Source organism: Bos indicus x Bos taurus, chromosome 21 (genome assembly GCF_003369695.1).
Source record: "Bos indicus x Bos taurus breed Angus x Brahman F1 hybrid chromosome 21, Bos_hybrid_MaternalHap_v2.0, whole genome shotgun sequence".
Lineage (NCBI taxonomy): Eukaryota > Metazoa > Chordata > Mammalia > Artiodactyla > Bovidae > Bos > Bos indicus x Bos taurus.
The window spans coordinates 31,976,929-31,998,753 of record NC_040096.1 but is presented as its reverse complement, the minus strand read 5'-3'; the positions used below and the strand labels follow the sequence as shown (position 1 = coordinate 31,998,753).

Here is a 21,825-nt window from a genome sequence, read left to right as displayed (position 1 = left end):
TTTAACCTACAAACTCCTTTGGAAATCCTCTAGCCTGCCTGAATAGGTTTTTCCAGCCACATGTGATTGTTCAGAGCCTCCCAACTGTGAGAGGCAGGAGATGTTCTGAACTGTCTAAACACAGATTCTTTTGAGTAGTTAAAAGATTGATTAGAAATTGTATTGGTGAAGGGATTTTCACTTTTTGGGCCAATGTTTGCTGCTAAGTTTCCATATCCCTTACCTGCTGTGTCCCTGGCAGTGTATTGATTAATATAATTGGTGTAAGTAGTAGCTTTAATGTTTGTAACCTGGGACCCTTGAGTTAATTCTTTTTCTTGTTATAGCCCACCACACCTTTGCTCTGTAGGAATGCAACTTTATCTAATGCTTTTGGATGGTGGCTCCTGACCAATCACCTTTAGAGAAAAATAAGTTTTCTGAAGAAAAGGTCTTAAAATGTTAACAGGCCTCCGGGCCAGAAGATGATGCAAATCACCTAAGCTTTTGCATATGATAAGTTTGCAGGAAGAAAGCCTGGCTTGCTGCCTGACTCTACCCCTTCCCCCATTATCCTCTATGCATAACTTAAGGTATAAAAACTGCTTTGGAAAATAAAGTGCGGGGCCTTGTTCACCGAAACTTGGTCTCACCATGTCGTTCTTTCTCTTACCTTCTGGCTGAATTATTCAGCCTCTTTTCTCCACTGAATTTCCTCACTGAGCTATCCTTATTTCAGCCTCTTTTCTCCACTAAATTTCCTCACTGAGCTATCCTCATTCTATTACTCTTTATATCCTTAATTAACATTTAATTAAGCAATTGTTTCCTGATCTTCGCCTACGCCATCTCTCCTTCGAATACCCTGGATCAGCCGGGGCTGGTCCCCGGCAGTGTTGGAGAATACTCTTGAGACTCCCTTGGACTGCACGAACAAACCAGTCAATCCTAAAGGAAATCAACTGTGAATATTCATTGCAAGGACTGATGCTGATGCTGAAACTCCAATACTTTGGCCACCTGATGTGAAGAGCCAGCTCACTGGAAAAGACCTTGATGCTGGGAAAAGTTGAAGGCAGGAGGAGAAGGGGACAACAGAGGACGAGATGGTTGGATGATGTCATCGACTCGGACATGAGTTTGAGCAATCTCAGGGAGATAGTGAAGGACACGGAAGCCTGGTGTGTTGCAGTCCATGGGCTAGCAAAGAGTCAGACACGACTGAACAGCAACAGCAGTGTTGATTTTGAGCATTATAATAATTGTTTTGAGCATTTTTGTCTACTTACACTTAGTCACAATAGGTCTCTCGGTTTTCATAATGGGAAATAGCATAAGAGCATCTAGTCCAGCAACTTCCAAATGAGTTGCGATTAAAAATTAGTTAGCCACTGAAGCAACATATTTGTATCACTACCCAGGCAACTGCAAATTTTGTTTATCCAAAAAGATCCTGGTAAGGATTAAATTATAGGAGAATGCTTTTCATTAGCAGATTTTCATTTGGTAGGCTTTTATTTGTTGAATATATTATGTATGTATTCTTTTTCCAGCTTGCTTATATTGAGAATTAAGGGGAGATATTTGAAAGAGGTGAATGATAAAGGAATGAAGATGACTGGGTCAATAATATTATTAGACAGTTTTTGAAAGTGATTTATTTGCCATTTTGCTTTCAGATGATTTCTTTTTTAAAAATTAGATTAGCAGTTTAAAAAAATGCTTTTTAAAACTTGTTTCACTTTTTGTAAAGCATTTTCTTTTTGTAAGAGTCCCTTCATCACTGACTTCTCATGTGATGGTTATTTCCACTTCTTTCATCATCACAGAGGGCACAACTGTGCTCATTCCTGCAGCTGAGTTGGAGGGCTCTATTGATGTCTGGGCCCAAGGGTCTGTGCACCTAGTATTGTGTGTCAGAAGGACAGAGGGATGGCGCCAACCATCCTGCTGTGCGCCAGTAACTAGAATTAGTTACAAACCGATCGAATCCGTTGCAGCCAATTGGTAAACTAATTGGTAATTTTAGCTGTACATCTATATGTAGTTATCTGAATGCCTATAACGTTACTTTCAGAGCCACTTTTGTTCTGTTCATCCTGCTTAACAAAATAGCCTTCATAGCTGCAAGGAGAAAGATGTGCATCAGTGACTGGGAGGCTGCTCCAGCTGCTTGTCTTGTTTGTATTCCCTTGTTCGTAAAACATGACTCAGGTTACAGCTGCATGGTACCACTCTGATCATTTCTGATAACGGTGAGCTAAACATTCCTTAAAATAGGTTGTTTAAGCCACCAAATGCACTTTCTCTGTGCCAACTTGTATCAGAAGTATAGCTGCTTATATTCTTGCCTTTTAGGGGGTTTCTTCTTTTCTTTCAGTGAAAAAGGAAATCAGTAGACAACTTTTAAAGGAAATTATTGGGAATTAAATCTTTCTGTGCCCTAAAGTAGGTCGCTTAAGTTAATGAATTTAATTAAAGAATTTGAATTGTATTAGTAGAGTTGAGAAAAGGAAGTCAACTAAATTTTAAAAATTTTCCTTTTCCTGATCACAGAAAACTTTCATTACCAGTGATTTGGCAATAAGATTACCTTAGAAAGAAAATAAACAGTACTTCTATGTCAGGAGAGTCTTTTAAAGTAGAATATAATTTTTATGACTAAAGTGAGGTTGGTACTATATTTCATTTATGAATAACTTGGCATGTATTTATTATTAGTCTTGGGTTTGGTTTCCAAAGTGTACCTGTATGTTTTAAAAAAAAAATTTGTAAGTGAAAAGTGTTTTTGAGGTCTTTGAGGCCCACTGATACTAAACCATGAGTCCAGTACTTTGTTATGGAAAAGTAATATATTTTTAAAACAAATAACCATCTTTATAGCTGGCTGTCATTTTCTGATAGTCATCTTCTGGGAGAATTGGAAAGTTGCCTTTTATAGTAAAGTGGGACTGGCATGCCTTTACAGTAAGATGAGAATACTATGATACTGGTAAAGTGAATACACTTTAAAGTTCTTTGTCTTAGCATTTAAGACGAAACATGGCAACTATGGCCAGTTAAGCAATGTCCGCACATAGCTAAACCTGACATCAATTCCCTTTTGTCAGATGTGGAGTGGATCTTAGTGGCTTATGCTTTTAAATCTTTTTGTGTAAAATTTTCATTGCTACTCTCATGTAAAACTAGTCAGTGCTAAGAAAAAATGCAAGATGAGTAGAATGTAGTGTCACAGTAATGTGATTTTGGATTTTCTAAAGAGGAAAATTAGAGTGCAGATCAACTGAATTAGAAGTGATTCCTGTGAAATCCAGTCAGTTTGAAATATATTTTGTAATTGGAGGCTTAGTGTCTGTGCAAATGCTGTATTTGATAAACAGAATGCAGGTAACCCGTATTATTAAAACTGGTTTTACATCATGCATAATTATAATGGCCTTTGATATATTCAGCTTTGTATTATTTGCCTTAGAAATGCTGGTAAAATTTTAAACATTTACTTTTCCATATATATTTCTTTTTAAACTGATGATTTCACATATATGTTAGCAGAATTAAAGATTATTTAAAAGACTAACAGTTATTATTTTTTAAATTTGATTTCAGAAAGCTTCAGTTTAGTAGTAAATGTAAAAAATGTTGATGAAGAACACTGGAGGGAAGCATGCCCTTGATAATGGATTTGCTAGTAACTTTTTTCATTCCTATCTTTTCTTCTTTTTATTTTTCTTGCTGCTGGTATAGAACATCTTGGAGGTATGACTTAGCAGAAAGAGCAGTGGGCCAGGAGTCAATGCAGTGGGGCTTGGGTTCTGTGCTGTCACAACCAGATCACTAAACTCATGTTATCTTAAAATTAAGTGACTGACTATAGACTATGTGACTTCTTCATTCATAAGATAATCCTCTGAAATTTACTCATTATGTAACATCTTTTGTCACTAATAGTTTTACTTATTCAGCCCATTCTTTAGAATAAAAATTTCTAAACAAGACTGGAGAGGGTAGAAATTTGCTTTAAGAGGGATTGTAGATTATAACTAATTTCTGTCATAAAGTACCACTGATAAATGTTACATTGGACATCTGAGGGAATAATCTTCTGTTTAATTCACTCAGGCTAAAGAGCAGCATTTGCTAGCATGCTGTTGATGTTTCAAATCACTGAATACCTCTCTCTTCTGGTTTGAATTTCATTGATTCAGTGTTTTGACACATTGTGGATTTCTAACATTTTATTTTGGTGAGTAAATCATAGAATCTTAGAACTGTTAGTACAGTTGTCTAATCCACCTACCCATTATACGGTTACCCTTGACCGTATTCCCTCTGGTAAATAATTCTCTTTTTGAGACAGCTCTGGCAGGTGAAAATCTGTCATTTTCACTGAGTGTTCTTTGTTCTATAACTTGTATTTATGTGGAAATAATATAATCCCTTTTATGACAACCTCTCATGTGAAGATGTTTATCATACCATCCCATTAGTCTTTAAGCCTAGTCATCCAGTTCTTACTGTAGTTCCTACTATAATCTGATGTTAAAATCTTCCTTATTATCACACTTGGTTTATTGTGTTCTACTTTATCTATCTATCCTCCTTAAATTGTGCTTACCATGGCTTAGTGGCTAGCAAGTAGCTAGCAACAGAATTAGACTCTAGCTGATTAAATAGAAAAATTAATTCTTCGAGAGGACAGGTCACAGATTTAATACTAAAACCCATGAATCAGGGTTAGAAAATAGGCAGAAACCAGGGAGGTTCTGCAGAGAAACATCTGGCTAGGATGTATTGCTGTTTTTTTAAATACCACCATTTCCTCTTTATCTTTGCCTTGCTTGCTTGAGATTCAGAGTCCCAGGCAAGTGAGTCTGATTGGTTAAGTTCCAATCATATTACTGTGCTTAACTGTCAAGTAGTAGAGAGCAGGAAGATCTTCTCCTTTTATGTCTGTGCAAAAACCCAATTCCCCAAACTAGAAAGAGAGTGGAAATTCAGGTTAGCAGTAAAAAAAATGTTTCACACAGACAGAAAACCCACAGAGGAAGTGGTCTCATTTTACCTTATGCTGATCAGACCCCCAGCCTTTTCATAGTTGCTATTATAATTGTATTATTGAAGTGTGAGGCCATATTCAGTTTTTTCTCTGGCTCAGCAAACTATTTACTCAACTTGAGTTTAGTGTCAAGTGAAATTACAGTCTTTTTTATATGTGTCATGTGTTGTTAAGACCAACCTCCTCTGCCTGATATTTTACTTGCACAGTTAGTTACTGGATCAAAGGGTAGAATCAGAAACTTATCATTTAAAAATATCTCATCTTTTTAGATTTGCCACATTACTATAACCTGTCCATGCTGCCCAATAGAAATATAACATGAGCCACATATGTACTTCTAAATTTCCTACTTGTTACATTAAAAAGGCAAAAAGAAACATATGAAAATAACTTACATAATATTTTAAATTTAACCCAATACATCAAAAATTATTTCAACATGTAATAAGTATGATTATTATTATTTTTACTATGATCATTATTATTAAGATATTTTACATTCTTTCTTTTTGGTCAGAGTCTAAGTTCAGAGTAGCTGCCTTTCATGTACTTGATAAGCACGTGTGGCAAGTGATTACCATATTGAACAATGCAGATTTATATATTTTTTGAATTCTTTTGTCTATGGTGGACTTATATCATTTGTAAATAAATGAATGAGCATACCCTGTATTTCTTTATCAAATACCCTGTATTTCTTTTATCATACACTGGTAAAAATGTTTGGGTAGAGGGACTTTTCGTATCTCTGAGGATAACTGGAAGAGCTAGGTGATAAATAATAAATCTACAGACAGCTTAGGGAGAGTGAAGAATTCTTAAGCAGAAGAATAGTAGGAGCACGATCCAGGAAAAGATAGAAATCCTTAGGGGGAAGTCTCAGCAATAATAATCTGAGTAATTTATTGGTCAGAGGACAAATTATAGTAGAAATTAGGAAATATTTTGAACTGAATAACAAAAATAATATATGTGAGATGGAGCCTAAGTCATATCTGAAGGAAACTTTATAGTGCTGCTGCTGCTACTGCTGCTAAGTCGCTTCAGTCGTGTCCCACTCTGTGCGACCCCATAGACAGCAGCCCACCAGGCTCTGCCGTCCCTGGGATTCTCCAGGCAAGAACACTGGAGTGGGTTGCCATTTCCTTCCCCATTGCATGAAAGTGAAAAGTGAAAGTGAAGTTGCTCAGTCGCGACCGACTCGTGGAGACCCCATGGACTGTAGACCACCAGGCTCCTCCATCCATGGGATTTTCTAGGCAAGACTACTGGAGTGGCTTGCCATTGTCTAAAATGCATATAATTTCTGGAATAAAATAAAGGCTGAAAGCCAATGATCAAAATATCCAGCTTAAGAAGTTAGGGGAAAAAGTAAACTAAACCCAGAGACATCAGAAGGAAGAAAATGATAAAGAGCAGAAATTAATAAAATAGAACTGTCATACATCAGACATTATCATCAAAGTCAGAAGCTGCTGCTGTGGTTAATCAAGAAAAGAAATTAGAAAGTGTGGAAACTAGTATCAGTGATGAAAAAGATAATATTACTACTAATATTGCTATCAGATATGAAAAAGGTAACTGACTGCAGGTCCTATAGAACATTAAAAAGACAAGAGATCCTTCTCTATTCTCTTGTTCTCCCACCTCATTAAAAAAAATATGGATTAGAAGTAGCTGGCAGATGTGGGTTGGTCGCATAAGAAATATTAAGAAAATAAGATATTGAATATAAAGGGAATAAAATTTCTCATTTTCAGAGAAAGGATTTACAATATGGAAAGGGAGAAGTTTAGAATGAACTATAGGTGATTGATGTGAAGAGCTGACTCACTGGAAAAGACCCTGATGCTGGGAAAGATTGACGGCAAGAGGAGAAGGGGAAGACAGAGGATGAGATGGTTAGATAGCATCACTGACTCAATGGACATGAATTTGAACAAACTTAGGAAGATAATGAAGAACAGGGAAACCTGGCGTGCTGCAGTTCACGGTGTCACAAAGAGTCAGACGCTGCTTAGCGACTGAACAACAACAACAAATAGGTGATTGAATTTGGAAGCATTGGTATGAGCTTAAATTTCTTTTAAAATACCTGTACACAGCTAGGTACAGAAATAGGTGTAGATGTGTTCATGTGTATGTTTGTTTTTCTGCTGTCTGCTTTTGCTTCATTGACTACACCAAAGCCTTTGAATGTGTGGATCACAACAAAATGGAAAATTCTTAAAGAGATGGGAATATGAGACCACCTTCCCTGCCTCCTGAGAAACCTGTATGCAGAACAAGAAGCAACAGTTAGAATGGGACTGGTTCAAAATTAGGAAAGGAGTACATTAAAGCTGTATATTGTTACCCTGATTATTTACTTATATGCAGAGTACATCATGCGAAATGCTAGGCTGGGTGACTCACAAGCTGGAATCAAGAGTGTGGGGAGAAATATCAATAATCTTAGATGTAAAGTTGATACCACTTTAATGGCAGAAAGCAAAGAGAACTAAAGAGCATCTTGATGAGGGTGAAAGAGGAGAGTGAAAAACTGGTTTAAAACTCAACATTCAAAAAACAAAGATCATGGCCATCCATTCCATCACTTCATGGCAAATAGATGGGAAAAAGTGGAAACAGTGACAGATTTTATTTTCTTGGGCTCCAAAATCACTGTGGACAGTGACTGCAGGCATGAAATTAAAAGACACTTGCTCCTTGGAAGAAAAGCTATGACAAAACCTAGACAGCGTATTAAAAAGCAGAGACATCAGTTTGCTGACTAAGATCCATCTCCTCAAAGCTATGGTTTTTCCCATAGTCATGTATGGATGTGAGAGCTGGACCATAAAGAAGTCTGAGCGCAGAAGAATTGATGCTTTCAAACTGTGGTTTGAAAAGACTTGTGAGTGTCCCTTGGACAGCAGGGAGATAAAACCAGTCAATCCTAAAGGAAATCAACCCTAAATATTCATTGGAAGGACTGATGTTTAAGCTGAAGTTTCAATACTTTGGCCACTTGAATCAAAGAGCCAGCTAATTGGAAAAGACCCTGATGCTAGGAAAGATTGAGGGCAGGAGGAGAAGGGGGCGACAGAGGATGAGATGGCTGGATGGGTCACCACCTCAGTGGGCATGAATTTGAGAAACTCCACGAGATAGCAACTGAACAACAACAACTGGGAGTGCCCTGAAGCTCTGACGCACCAGTATCAGTGAGCACGTTAAATACCTGATCTTTAGGTATTTATATCACTTAGGTCAATATATCAGTCTCCAATGAACAGAACCAGAACTGCTTAGAGAAACGGCTGATTCCAGGGCAGGGCCAGCGAAAATACAGGATGAGCCTAAAAAATCTTTTTGTGACAGAAAGTAGGAAATAATCTGATGCAATGGTAACATGTCAGAAATACGTAAGAGCCAGCATCAGCAACTTCCCATTTGCCAAATCTGGGACAATTCAAGTATTAAAATAAACAATGATAGTAATGGATCATTGAAGAATATAGAAATTGATGAATCCATACTATTATGAATAAGTAAATTAATAAATAGTCAAATAAGGGAAAGCAACTTTTCTATAATAGAATGCTAAGTAATAAATGTAGAAGGAATGATGGAATTAGAAAACCATTATTTAGAAATTATTATAATAATTTATCCAGGCAAGAATCACCAATGGATCTTAAATTAGTGAAATTTGTTGAAGAACATGATATTTATAGTTATAGAATATCTCCCTAAAAGGTAGCTTTCAAGTACAGAGAAAAATAGGAAGTTTAAGCAGGGAGTTGTTAGATACCACTTATCAAATTATCAAATTTATTATCATTAGTTATAGGACATATACATAGTGGGTGCCTCTTTATATTAGGCACTGAGAAGACCACAGCATCACTAATGTGGTATTCCTGATAATTCATTTAATTTGACCTTAAATTGATTGACATATTACAAAATAACTGCCTGTATTCTTTAAAAATATGAGGTCATGAACGACTGAGGAAGAGCAGTAATAGAATGAAAAAGACAGGACAGTTAAATACAAGTGTGATTCTCAGTAGAACCTTGGATTAGATTATTTTTCTTCTCTAAAGCCACCCTGATTATTTAACTTATATGCAGAATACATCACATGAAATGCCAGGCTAGATGGCTCACAAGCTGGAATCAAGATTGAAGGGAGAAATATCAATAACCTCAGATATTATGCAGATGACTCTAATGGCAGAAAATGAAAAGCAACTAAAGCGTTTTTTTTTTTTTTTTTGATGAAGGTGAAAGAGTAGAGTGAAAAGCTGGGTTAAAACAAACATTCAAAAAATGAAGATCATGGCATCCAGTCCCATCACTTCATGGTAAATGGGTGGGGGATAAATGGAAACAGTGAGAGATTTTGTTTTCTTGGGCTCCAAAATCACTGCGGTTGGTGACTGCAGGCACAAAATTAAAAGACAGTTGCTTTTTGGAAGAAAAGCTATGACAAACCTAGATAGCATATTGAAAAGCAGAGACATCACTTTGCCAAGAAAGGTCCATCTAGTCAGAGCTATGGTTTTTCCAGTAGTCATGTACAGATGTGAGAGTTGAACCCTCAAGAAGGCTGAGCACTGAAGAATTGATGCTTTCAAAGCTGTAGTGCTGGAGAAGACTCTTGAGAGTCCCTTGTTTAGCAAGGAGATGAAACTAGTCAGTCCTAAAGGAAATCAATTCTGAATATTCACCAGAAGGACTGATGCTTAAATTGAAGTTTCAATACTTTGACCAGCTGATGCAAAGAGCTGACTCATTGGAAAGGACCCTGATATTGGGGAAAATTTAGGGGAGGAGGAGAAGGGGGCAACAGAGGATGAGATGGTTGGATGGTATCATTGACTCAGTGGACATGCTGGTGCTGCTGCTACTGCTGCTAAGTCGCTTCAGTCCCGTCCAACTCTCTGCGACCCCATAGATGGCAGCCCACCAGGCTCCGCTGTCCCTGGGATTCTCCAGGCAAGAACACTGGAGTGGGTTGCCATTTCCTTCCCCAATGTGTGAAAGTGAAAAGTGAAAGTGAAGTCACTTTGAAAACTTTGAAGAAAACATAGATGTAAATCTTTGTAACCTTGGAGTAGGCAGTACTTTCTCAAATATTATACCCAGAGCACAAGTAACCAAATAAATATGTAAATTGAACTTTATCTAAATTTAAAACTTACATGTGTTATTAGGACACTCACAAGTAAAGAGACAGCTCACAGAATGAGAGAAAATATTTTCAAACAATATGTCTGATAAGTTTAATATACAAAATATATGAAAAATTCCTGCAGTTCAAAAATAAAAAAGACAAATAGCCCAGTTAAAAAATGGGCAAAGAATTTGAATAGACACTTTTGCATAGATGATATACAAATGTCCATAAACACATGAATATGTGCTCAACATTTTTAGTCATCAGGGAAAATCAAATAAAAACAACAGTATCGCTTTACTGTCATTAGGTTGACTAGAGTCAAGAAGTCAGAAAATAGCAAATGTTGGTAAGGATTGAAGGAGATGCAACCCTCTCATATTGCTAGCGGCAATGTAAAATGGTACAGCTACTGGTGAAAAAAATTTTGGTAGTTAATGTTAAATGTTAGAGTTACCATATGGCCCAGGAAATCCACTTCCATTTATATACCCAAGAGAATTAGAAACATGTGTTCACATAAAACCTTGTACATGAATGTTCACAGCCAGCAGCATTCATAATAGGAAAAAAGTGAGAACAGCCTAAATATCCATCAACTGAAAGTGAATAAAAGAAGTTGTGTTTACACAGTTATTTAGTTATAGAAAGGAATGGAGTACAGATGCATGCTACCAGGTAGATGAGCCTTGAAAACATTCAGTTCAGTTCAGTTGCTCAGTTGTGTCCAACTCTTCACGACCCCATGGACCACAGCACACCAGGCCTCCCTGTCCATCACCAACTCCCAGAGCCTCAAACTCATCTCCACTGAGTTGGTGATGCCATCCAACCATCTGATCCTCTGTCGTCCCCTTCTCTTCCTGCCTTCAGTCTTTCCCAGCATCAGGGTCATTTCAGATGAGTCAGCCCTCCGCATCAGGTGGCCAAAGTATTGGAGTTTCAGCTTCAACATCAGTCCTTCCAATGAACACTCAGGACTGATCTCCTTTAGGATGGACTGGTTGGATCTCCTTGCAGTCCAAGGGACTCTCAAGAGTTTTCTCCAACACCACAGTTCAAAAGCATCAATTCTTCTGTGCTCAGCTTTCTTTATAGTCCAGCTCTCCCATCCATACATGACTACTGGAAAAACCATAACCTTGACAAGACGGATCTTTGTTGGTAAAATAATGTCTCTGCTTTTTAATATGCTGTCTAGATTGGACATAACTTTCCTTCCAAGGAGTAAGCATCTTTTAATTTCATGGCTGCAATCACCATCTGAAGTGATTTTGGAGCCCCCAAAATTAAAGTTAGCTACTGTTTCTACTGTTTCCCCCATCTATTTGCCATAAAGTGATGGGACCGGATGCCAGGATCTTCGTTTTCTGAATGTTGAGCTTTAAGCCAACTTTTTCACTCTCCTCTTTCATTTCATCAAGAGGCTCTTTAGTTCTTCTTCACTTTCTGCCATAAGGGTGGTTTCGTCTGCATATCTGAGGTTATTGTTATTTCTCCTGGCAGTCTTCCAGCTTTTGCTTCATCCAGCCCAGCATTTCTCATGAAAACATTATGCTAAAAGAAGCCGCCTCGAAAGACCACATATGATTTGATTCTGTTTATATGAAATGTCCAGAACAGGCCAGTCCATAGATACAGAAGGTTGATCAGTGGTTTCCAAAGGCTGGGGAGAAGGGAAAATGGGGAATGACTGCTAAAGGTTTCTTTTGGGGGATGATGAAAATGTTTTGGAATCAGTTGCATAATTCTGTGTATATATGGTGCACAGCTCTGAATTGCGTAATTTAAAATGGTGAATTTTATAGTCTGTGAATTATATCTCAATAACAAATTGAGGAAAAAAAGCCTGTATTATGAAAATTCTTCTAGAACATAGAAAAATGAGAATTCCTTTCAGCATGACTTTGATAACCAAAACCGTTATGAGAAAGGAAAATGTAGGCCACACTGAAGTACAGATGCTTAAGTCCTAAACCAGATAACGATGTATTGAATCTAGTGATTTGAAAATTGGTACGGTACATCACAATCAAGTCAGGTTCTTTGCAGTCCTGCAGTGTTCCTTTAACATTTGAATATGAAATTAATGTTATTTACCAGATTAGATGAGTGAAGATGAAAAATCATATGATCATGTCAGTGATTTTGGAAAAATACTTTGTGAAATTCAGCACCCATTCATGATAAAACTAGTAAACTGAGAATAAAAAGGAGCATCCTTAGTGATATAAGGAATCTTCCAAAAATTCTAGAGTAAACATCAAGCTTAATGCTGAGATGTTGAGAGCTTTCCTTCTGAAATTGTGAATGAGACAAGATCGGCCACTATCTTTATTTCTTTTCAGCCTTGTGCCAGCACAGGAATAAGAGAATAAGACATAAAAGATATGAGATGTATGGAGAAAAATAAGTATGTCATTATTTACAGATCACATATATATGTATACACACACAATAAACACACTTAGGAGATCCAGGAAAATCAACATTAACTGAAAAAAAATTTAAAGCAACTACCATTTATTCTTAGGGTTGAGTCTAACAAAAGATATGTAAGACCTCTACACAGAAAAATATAATACATTATGAGACACACCGAGTAAGATAAATATATAGAGCTATAGGTCTGTAAAGACTAGAAAAACAATGTTATAAGAATATCAGTTTTCTTTCAGTTCCTGTATAGAATCAGTGCAAATGCAATTAATTCTATTTTTTTTACCCTTGAGAAGTTGACAAGCTGATTCTAAAATTTGTATGGAAATGCAAAAAGGGCTGGAATTTGCCTAGACAACTTTGAGGTCAAAGATAAAGTTGGAGAATTTACTGAATTTTGAGATTTATTTTAGAGCTGTAACAATGCATGATAATTTACTGCTGGTATAAGAATAGACCAATGTAAAAAAAAAAAAAAAAAAGAATAGACCAATGTAACAGAAGAGATATTCTAGACACAGACCCATGCTTTAAAAGATAATTTTGGAGAAATCTTCCTGACCTTGTGATAGGAAAAGAATACATAAAAATAACACAAATAATATCAGTCTTTAGATAAAACAGTCATAAATTAGACCACCTTAAAATTTGGAATTTCTGTTCATCAAAAGATTCCATTCCATTAGGAGAGTGAAAAGGCAAGCTTATATGTGCTGCACATAGAATCAACAATAGGCACATATCCAAAAGAAGTTCTTCTGCACATCAGAAAGAGAAAGACACTAGAAAAACGGGATGAGTCTTGAATAAGCACTTTACAAAAAGAAGTTGGCCAATAAGCATATGAAAAAGGGCTGACAATCATTAATAATCAGCGAAACACATACTAAAACCAAAATGAAACCATTGCAGCGTCATCAGCCAGAATGGCTCAGGTTAAAAACACAAAAAGAAGACCCAAAATGGACAATTCCAGGTATAGATGAGGGTTGCTGCTGGGTGTGGCAACCACTTTGGAAAACAGTTTGTTACTATATGTGCAAGTGGAACATAGGCCTACTCTGTGACTCAGCAGTTACACTCTTGATCATACACTCAATAGAAATAATACATATGTGCAGTGAACATGTACATGAGTAATAGCATATAACTTGTAATATCCCAAATTTGGAAATTGCTTCAATATGCATCAACATTAGATTGTATAAATATTAGGTAAATAAATATTAAAATAAATACCAACCAATAAATTTTGATAAACTGTAAATTGGGTAAATGTTAATAGAATACTGTTCAGTAGTGACCTTGGAATATGACAGTAAGTGAATGGCAGGTATGTTCTGCAATATGGATGAATCTGATAAACAAATGTATGACAGAAACCACAAAATAATACATAGTCTATGAGTTCATTTTATGAATTTCAAAATAAAACTATTAGAAGTCAAAGCAGTAGTTACTTTGGAACAGTGATTAGGAGGGAGACATCAGGGAACTTTTATTAGAGACTGATAGTGTTAAATTTTTTGTCTTGGATGGTGGTTGCATGAGTCCTTACTTTGAAATAATTTATCAGTACATTTATGTTTCATGTACTTTTCTGTTTATTAAATATAGCAATAAAAAGATTAAAAAAATACTCAGTTGAGAAAGTCTTGAGAAGGAATATCAATACCATCTTTTGGTCTTTAGACTGTGAGCTTCACTAACTTCTTACCAAACAGAATGAAAATAACCCCCTACTCCCAGATATCGGTAGGTTTTGCTGCTTCCTCAGTGAGGAGTATTAGTGTAAAAATTATTAATTCCTAAGTCCTTTACTCTAAAATTTTTTTTCTTGAAGCTCTTTAGTTTCAGAATGGAATCTAATGTTTGTTTGTTTTGAATTAGGAGGTGCTGATGATGCTGGATAACTATGTAAGAGATTTCAAAGCATTAATTGACTGGATTCAACTTCAGGAAAAGCTGGAGAAGACAGATGCTCAAAGCAGGTAATGAATTCTGGTCTTTATATTTATAGCAGCTGGCAGATTCTAAAGCATTTATTAAAATTGACAATGACCTTGACCTCAGCTTAACTGGAAACTTGTCTAGATCTAAAAGTTGGGAGCTGCATTTCTCAAGTTCAGTAACAAGTATTTTATTGGGTACCTGCTAGTGCAAGGCACTTGTTATCTTGTACAGAAATGTAACTGCTGAGTAAGATATACTTACTACTTTCATGAATTTGTAGTCTAAGGATGGGATAAAATAGAACTGATTACTATGAAAAAATTGTCAATATTATAGGTGTCCAGAGGACAGAGTCATATCTCCTTTGGGGAATAGATCAGGAAAGATTTTGAGGAGATTGTAGAAGTGTTTAAAAAATGTGATGGATTTTAATATAGTTGGCCTTTCAGATGAAGGGAATAAGGACAGCTATAGAAGTTCAGGGTGCATATGAAGTGACAGTAAAGTAGGGAAAAGTATAGTATTTCTTCTTAAGGTAGTAGGCAGTGAGGGAAATTGATGAGACTAGGGGAGTAATGAAAGACCAGAGCTATTTCAGAAACCTTCATTTGGAATCAGCACACAGAGCTGCACTGTGCGCTGCTCACAGCACGCCTTCATTTGGAATCGGTCTCCGGGACTATTGTGGTTAAGAAAAACAGACGCAGTCCTGCCCTCATGAAGTATGCAGTGCATTGACAGGAAACACTGAGGTTAAATACTTATCCGTGTACAAAGAGTCACCCCGAAGAAACATACTATACTTTGGGAGTATAATAAAAGGTACCATCAACCAGTTGGTTAAGCCCAGGAGGATTTCCCCAAGGAGCTTATATTTCAGTGAGGCAGAAATACCAAGAAGCAGTTAGCTTGACAAGGAGAAAAGAAAAATGTAATCCCAGGTAGAGGTGACAGTATAGGATATCCTGGAGGTGCAAGAGAGCACAGAATAGTCCAGGAGTTCAGAGTTTAGCAGGGTTGGAGTGAATAGAACAGGCAAAGAGTAGCATGAGATGAACCTAGAGAGATAGGCGGAGACCAGATTATGTAGGACTTTGTAGACGTGATAAACACTTTAGTGTTTATTTTGGGTCATAAAGGTTTTTAAGTAAGGAAATTACATATCAGACTTTTTTTTTTTTTTAAAAGATCTTTCTGACTGTAGTGTGGGAAGGTTGAGATTCAGCAGTATAGTTTATAGATTAGATGCTGGCTACTCAGGCTCGAGGAAAGGCAGTAGGGAGAGCCGAGACATATTCCAGAGATGGATAATCCAACTGTATTTAGTCTTGTTTTGGTTATGTGCACAAGCAAAAGAACAATTTGCTCTTTAGTTTAGACTTAGAAGTAAAGCCTGAGCTTTTGTGAAGTGGGTCAATTCACATGAAGCTACAGTGATGCCCTTTTACCCAGAGAAAACAGGCCTAGGCTGATTCTTTTCCTTGGATTTAACCTTGGTTCAGTCTCAGTGAGTGGAGCTGTCCTGTTGAGAAGGCATCGTCCTAGTCTGTCAACCCCAGGGGAAAACCAAGTGAGTGAAGGAATCCCAAGGGAAAAATCCAGGAAGTCTTGGTTCCCAGGAAACCAAATTCAGGGAAACTAGTTGTCTTTGCAATAAGCAGTTTCACCTTTACCCCTTGATAATAGGTTATTAGATTGGATGGGAGTGGGGGATACATTCTTTAGTGGGGTTGAACCAGATCATCATGCTGATTTGGAATTGGTGACTGTATTGCCCTTGAAAAGATAAGCAGAGGAAATCAGGTTCAAAGAAAACAGAATAGATGTACAGAGAGGGCAAAAATGAGGGGAATCATCTGGTCTTTCAGAGTTTGAGAGTGTTGCTTTAAAGCCTGCCTCTTCCAGACCTAATCCTCATGAGCCACCTTGAGGATGTCCTTATCCTTGTAAGTTTATATCCTTGCAATAAATCTTTATTTTCTTTTTTATTTAGCTTTATGAAGTTTCTGTTCCTTGTATCCAAAAAGGGTCTGTAATGTAACTGTCAATGCATTATAGAAGCTAACTAGTTTTTTTTTCTTGCTTGCAAACTCCAGGCTAGCAGTGGCTATGTTGAAGATTGAGAAAGATTCTGAGGCCAACTCCAAGCTTAACAGCTATGCCTATCCAGGCATCATGGTTCAAAAATATACCTGAGGCAACACTTTAAAAAAATACATCTTATTTATTTGGCTGCATTGGATCTTAAGTTACAGCATGTAGGATCTTTCACTGTGGCACATAGACTCTCCAGCTGCAAGGTGTGGGCCCCAGAGCATGTGAACTTCAGTAGTTGTGACAGAGGAGCTCTCTAGTTGTACAGGGGCTTAGTTGCTCCAAGACATGTGAGATCTTAGTTCCCTGATAAGGGATAGGACCCATGTCCTCTGCATTGTAAATCGGATCCTTAACAACTGAACCACCAGAGAAATCCCTGAGGCAACTTTTTTTACCTTAAGAACTTCCCAGCACTTATCTTCTTTGCCTCCTGAGGCAGCTCACAGATATAAGAAGCAACCTTTAATTTCCTGTGTGGTGGCATTATCCATCTTTCATTCATCATCTCATGCATCAAAAGTTATTTCCCATATGATTTGGCAATAAATTATCAAAAGCTTTAGATTTTATTTGGATAAACATCTATATGAATTTTCTTATTTTCTAGTAATTAGTATCATTTTTTAATTAGAGAAAAAAAATCACAGTCACTAGATTGAATAAAGAGTAAGAGGCTAGGACATTTGGAGAGTTATGGAGGTCTGATTGAGGGCATAGGATGGAGAAGATATTGCTTGGGGAAATTTTTTTCAAGTAGAGATTATGCATCCTGTCAACTGATTGGTGTGGAGCCAGTGAAGAAGGAGGAATAGTTAGCTTTTCTAGCAAAGAACAGTGAAATGTTTATGATGTTGCTCTTGTGGGTAAGGTAGAGGATGAAGGTGTATTCTTCAGTTTAACCCTCAGCACTTTCTGTCTTGATCTCTGCTCTACACTCTTAGCTCTCCAGCAATACTGGATACAAGTAGCCAAAATTAGTACCATTGCCTTTTTAATGTGTTTTTAGCTGGGTGTATGGAAGCTTTTAAAATATAAGTAGTTTGTGTTGTGTCTTTGTAACCCCATAACCTGCTGTAGTGGATGGAAAATCCTGGACCATGCATCATCTGGAATTATTTACTGGTAATATGGTAAAGAACTTTCTGATAGACAGTGTACCAAGGAAAAATTGTGATCTGCTTATGTTTTCATGCACTTAACAACAAAGAGAAAAGATTAGACTACCCTACCACCACCACCATCGCCGCCACCTCTTTTCTCTTTTAATCTTTTGTGTGTCTTGAATTGGCAGACCAACTTCATTGGCATGGGAAGTAAAGAAGATGTCCCCAGGACGTCATGTGATTCCAAGTCCGTCAACAGATAGAATCAATGTAACATCAAATGCTCGAAGAAGCTTAAATTTTGGGTGAGATGAACTCAAAAAAGGCTACTAAGGCTTACATTATAGTAAATAAATTTTTTGTGGACATTATACTTGTATTATAAAACTTGCATTTCACTATAAATATATTGTTGTATATGTTTTTGTTTATGTTTGAATAAAAAGTTAAAATCCAGGAAGAGTAAAGTTTTAACTTTTAGGAAGTATTTTATGTTCAAACATAGGATCCCGAAGTTAAAACTCAGAAACATATTTCATGCTAAATGATTAGTAGCATGAATTGTCAATTTCACAACAGATGACCTAAATATATCATAAACTGTGTTATATGTCATATGGACAGTAATATATCTTTATACATTATAATCTTATCAACAGTTGTATAATTACTATTTTATGAAGTTGTCTTTTATATCAGATAACAGAAGAGTTATAAGAAGAAATGAGGTTGTATTGTCTTTTGTATTTACCTACGTAGTTATTTACTTTTGGTGGTTTTCTTTATCTCTTCATGTGGATTCAGGTTACTATCTGGTGGCCTATCATTCACCTGGAGCTGTCTTTAATATATCTTATTAGGCAGGTCTGCTGGTAGCAGTTTTTATCAGGTTTTGTTTATCTGAGAATATCTTAATTTATCTTTCAATTTTTTGAAGGATAGTTTTGCTGTTCATAGAATTCTTGATTGAGAGTGTTTCTGTTTTAGCACTTTGACTATGTCCTCTCACTGCCTTCTGGCTTCCATGGCTTCTGATGAGAAATAAGGTGTTATTCTTTCATAAGATACCTCAGTTCTCTCTCTTGGTGCTTTCAAGATTCTCTCTTTGTCTTTCGTTTTCAATAGTTTGATTATGATGTATTTAGGTGTGGAGTTTGTAGAGCTCTTTTAGATTTGTAGATAAGTGTTTTTCATCAAATTTAGTAAGTTTTTGTCCATTATTTCTACAGATACCCTCTCTGTCCCTTTTTCTCTCTCCTCTCCTCTGGAAATCCCACTCATACTGAGATTGTGTTACTCATGATGGTGTTCCACAGTCTTTGAGACTCTGTTCAAATTTCTGCATTCATTTTTCTTTCTGTTTTTTGGGTTCAGTTCAGTTGCTCAGTCGTGTCCGACTCTTTGCGACCCCATGAATTGCAGCATGCCAGGCCTCCCTGTCCATCACCAACTCCTGGACTTCACTCAAACTCACGTCCATCGAGTTGGTGATGCCATCCAGCCATCTCATCCTCTGTTGTCCCCTCCTGCCCCCAATCCCTCCCAGCATCAGAGTCTTTTCCAATGAGTCAACTCCTCGCATGAGGTGGCCAAAGTACCGGAGTTTCAGCCTCAGCATCAGTCCTTCCAAAGAACACCCAGGGCTGATCTCCTTTAGAATGGACTGGTTGGATCTCCTTGCAGTCCAGGGGACTCTCAAGAGTCTTCTCCAACACCACGATTCAAAAGCATCAATTCTTTGGTGCTCAGCTTTCTTCACAGTCCAACTCTCACATCCATACATGACCACTGGAAAAACCATAGCCTTGGTTAGATAGTCTCAATTTACCTGTTTTTAAATTTGCTAGTTCTTTATTTTGCAAGCTTAATTCTGCTGTTGAGCCCCTCTGGTGAATTTTTCATTTTCATTATTGTACTTTTCAACTCCAGAACACATATGTAATTCTTTTAAAGTATTTATTTGTGTATTTATTTGATTGCGACAGGTCTTAGTTGCAGCACGTGGGATCTTCAGTCTTCATTGTTGCATGTGGGATCTTTAGTTGTGGTGTTTGGAGTCTACTTCCTTGACCAGGGATCAAACCTGAGCCCTGTGAACTGGGAACACAGAATCTAAGTCTCTGTGATTATTTTTCATATTTGATTTAATTTTTATTGATATCCTGTGTTTGATGAAACATTTTTCTCATACTTTATTTTTAGACGTGGTTGTGTTTTGTTCTTAAATATTCTTTGAACATATTTATAATAGCTCATTTAAAGTCTTTGTCTAGTAAGTCCAACGTTCAAGCTTCCTTCAGGACTTGTTTTGGTTGCTTTTCTTTTGTGTGTCTGTGGGTAGGCTATACTTCCTGTTTCTTTGCGTGTCTTATGGCTTTTGTTCAAAATTGGATATTTTAAATAGTATAGTGTGATAGCTCTGGAGATCATATTGCTACACTTTCCAGTATTTGTTGTCACTGTTTAGTGGTGGTGGCTTTGCTACTATTTGTTTGTTTAGTGACTTTCTTGAACTAGTCTTCTGAAGTCTAAGTGAAGTGAAGTGAAGTTGCTCAGTCGTGTCTGACTCTTTGCGACCCCGTGGACTGTAGCCTGCCAGGCTCCTCTGTCCATGGGATTCTCCAGGCAAGAATACTGAAGTGGGTTACCATTTCCTTCTCCAGGGAATCTTCCCGACCCAGGGATCGAACCCAGGTCTCCTGCATTGCAGGCAGACGCTTTAACCTCTGAGCCACCAGGGAAGCCACCTCTATGTTTTTTGTTATTATAGTCACTGAAGTCTCTACTTAGTTATCTTAGTTGCCAGCTAATGATTTGACAGAGATTTCCTTAAATGCCTTGAACCAATAAGTCTCCTAGCTCTTTTCTAGTTTTAGGTGTGGTCACCATGTCTTCAGTGCTCTGGAGTTTACAGTTCTAACTTTGCTCTCAATTCCTGCTTCCTCAGAGCCTCAAGGGCAGTCAGAGGTGAGAGATTAGAGCTGTTTCAGACCTTTCCTGAGTTTGCACACAACCCAGCGCATGTGTGTGGTCTTCTTGATTTCCAGGAATGTATTAGAGCTCTTCAAAGCCCCCCAAGGACTTCTCATTCTCCATCGTTGCCTTTTAAGTTAGCCCCTGTTTGCCCAAAATGCCATTGATACCTCTGGCAGCTATGATGTTGTTCGTGGAAGTTATCACTGTTGTTTTCCTTAAATTTCCATAGCAAAATTCACTTTTAAAGATAAATATCTGTTTGGACTCGAGTTCTTTAGAGTGAGTCTTAACATTTGTAGTGTGAGGGTCAGTAAGTAGTTTGCTTGGTCAGTCATCTTTGTTCGGTTAAAACTTACCCTTTCTTCGTGGCTTATCATTGTTCCTGTCTCCATGTCCATGGTCAGTTTCATCTCCTGTTATTGCTGGGCCTTGCATATATGTATATTATTATTAGATTTTCAGTGTGTTAACGTTTTTAATGTTTATTTTTGTTCTTACACTATGACCTTCTTTAAGGGAAGATGTTTGTCATATTTTCTGTATCCCAAGCACCTAGCATTGTACTCAGCCCTTAGTAAGAGCTCACTAAGTGTTATTCAGTAGAATCAATTTTTTGCTTTAAATGAGATTATTAGATAGTATTGCCCTAGGTGAAGGTTGATGGACTTTGGAGCTGTCACACGAGTGTATGTTCCTCGGTTTTTTGTCTCGTCACAACAAAGATTTGGAGTGATGGACATTAAAGCCCCCTCAGCGTGTCACAGCTCTTGGGTCTTGGATAGACCGTGTTATAGCTCTCAGGTCTCAAACAGACCATGTTATAGCTCTTAGACAAATCAGTGTTACAGTTCAGTCTTACAGCTCTATTTTATTCAGAAGATAGCAGGAAAATCCATCCTCGAGGCTTAGCAGGAAAATCCATCCTCGAGGCTTGAGGGCACGTCGATCTAAAGATGCGAAGAGAAGAGCCCCGCAGCACGTGGGAGAGAGAGAGAGCTAGCTTTGGCTCCTCTTTTTATATGTTTTTTCTCTCTGGGCCTGTCCTATGTAAA

The 21,825-nt window shown here is 37.3% G+C and overlaps 1 protein-coding gene across 4 annotated transcripts in view; it reads left to right on the top strand.

Annotated features, from left to right (window-relative positions):
* The window catches only part of SCAPER (S-phase cyclin A associated protein in the ER), a 423,671-nt gene that overhangs the window by 75,446 nt on the left and 326,400 nt on the right, over positions 1-21,825 (top strand). For all 4 annotated transcript variants that reach the window (XM_027521864.1, XM_027521861.1, XM_027521865.1 and 1 more), the window contains 2 exons: positions 14,535-14,635; positions 17,986-18,102. In XM_027521864.1, coding sequence (XP_027377665.1) covers positions 14,535-14,635; positions 17,986-18,102 — 218 coding nt within the window. The remainder of the gene's footprint in view (positions 1-14,534; positions 14,636-17,985; positions 18,103-21,825) is intronic.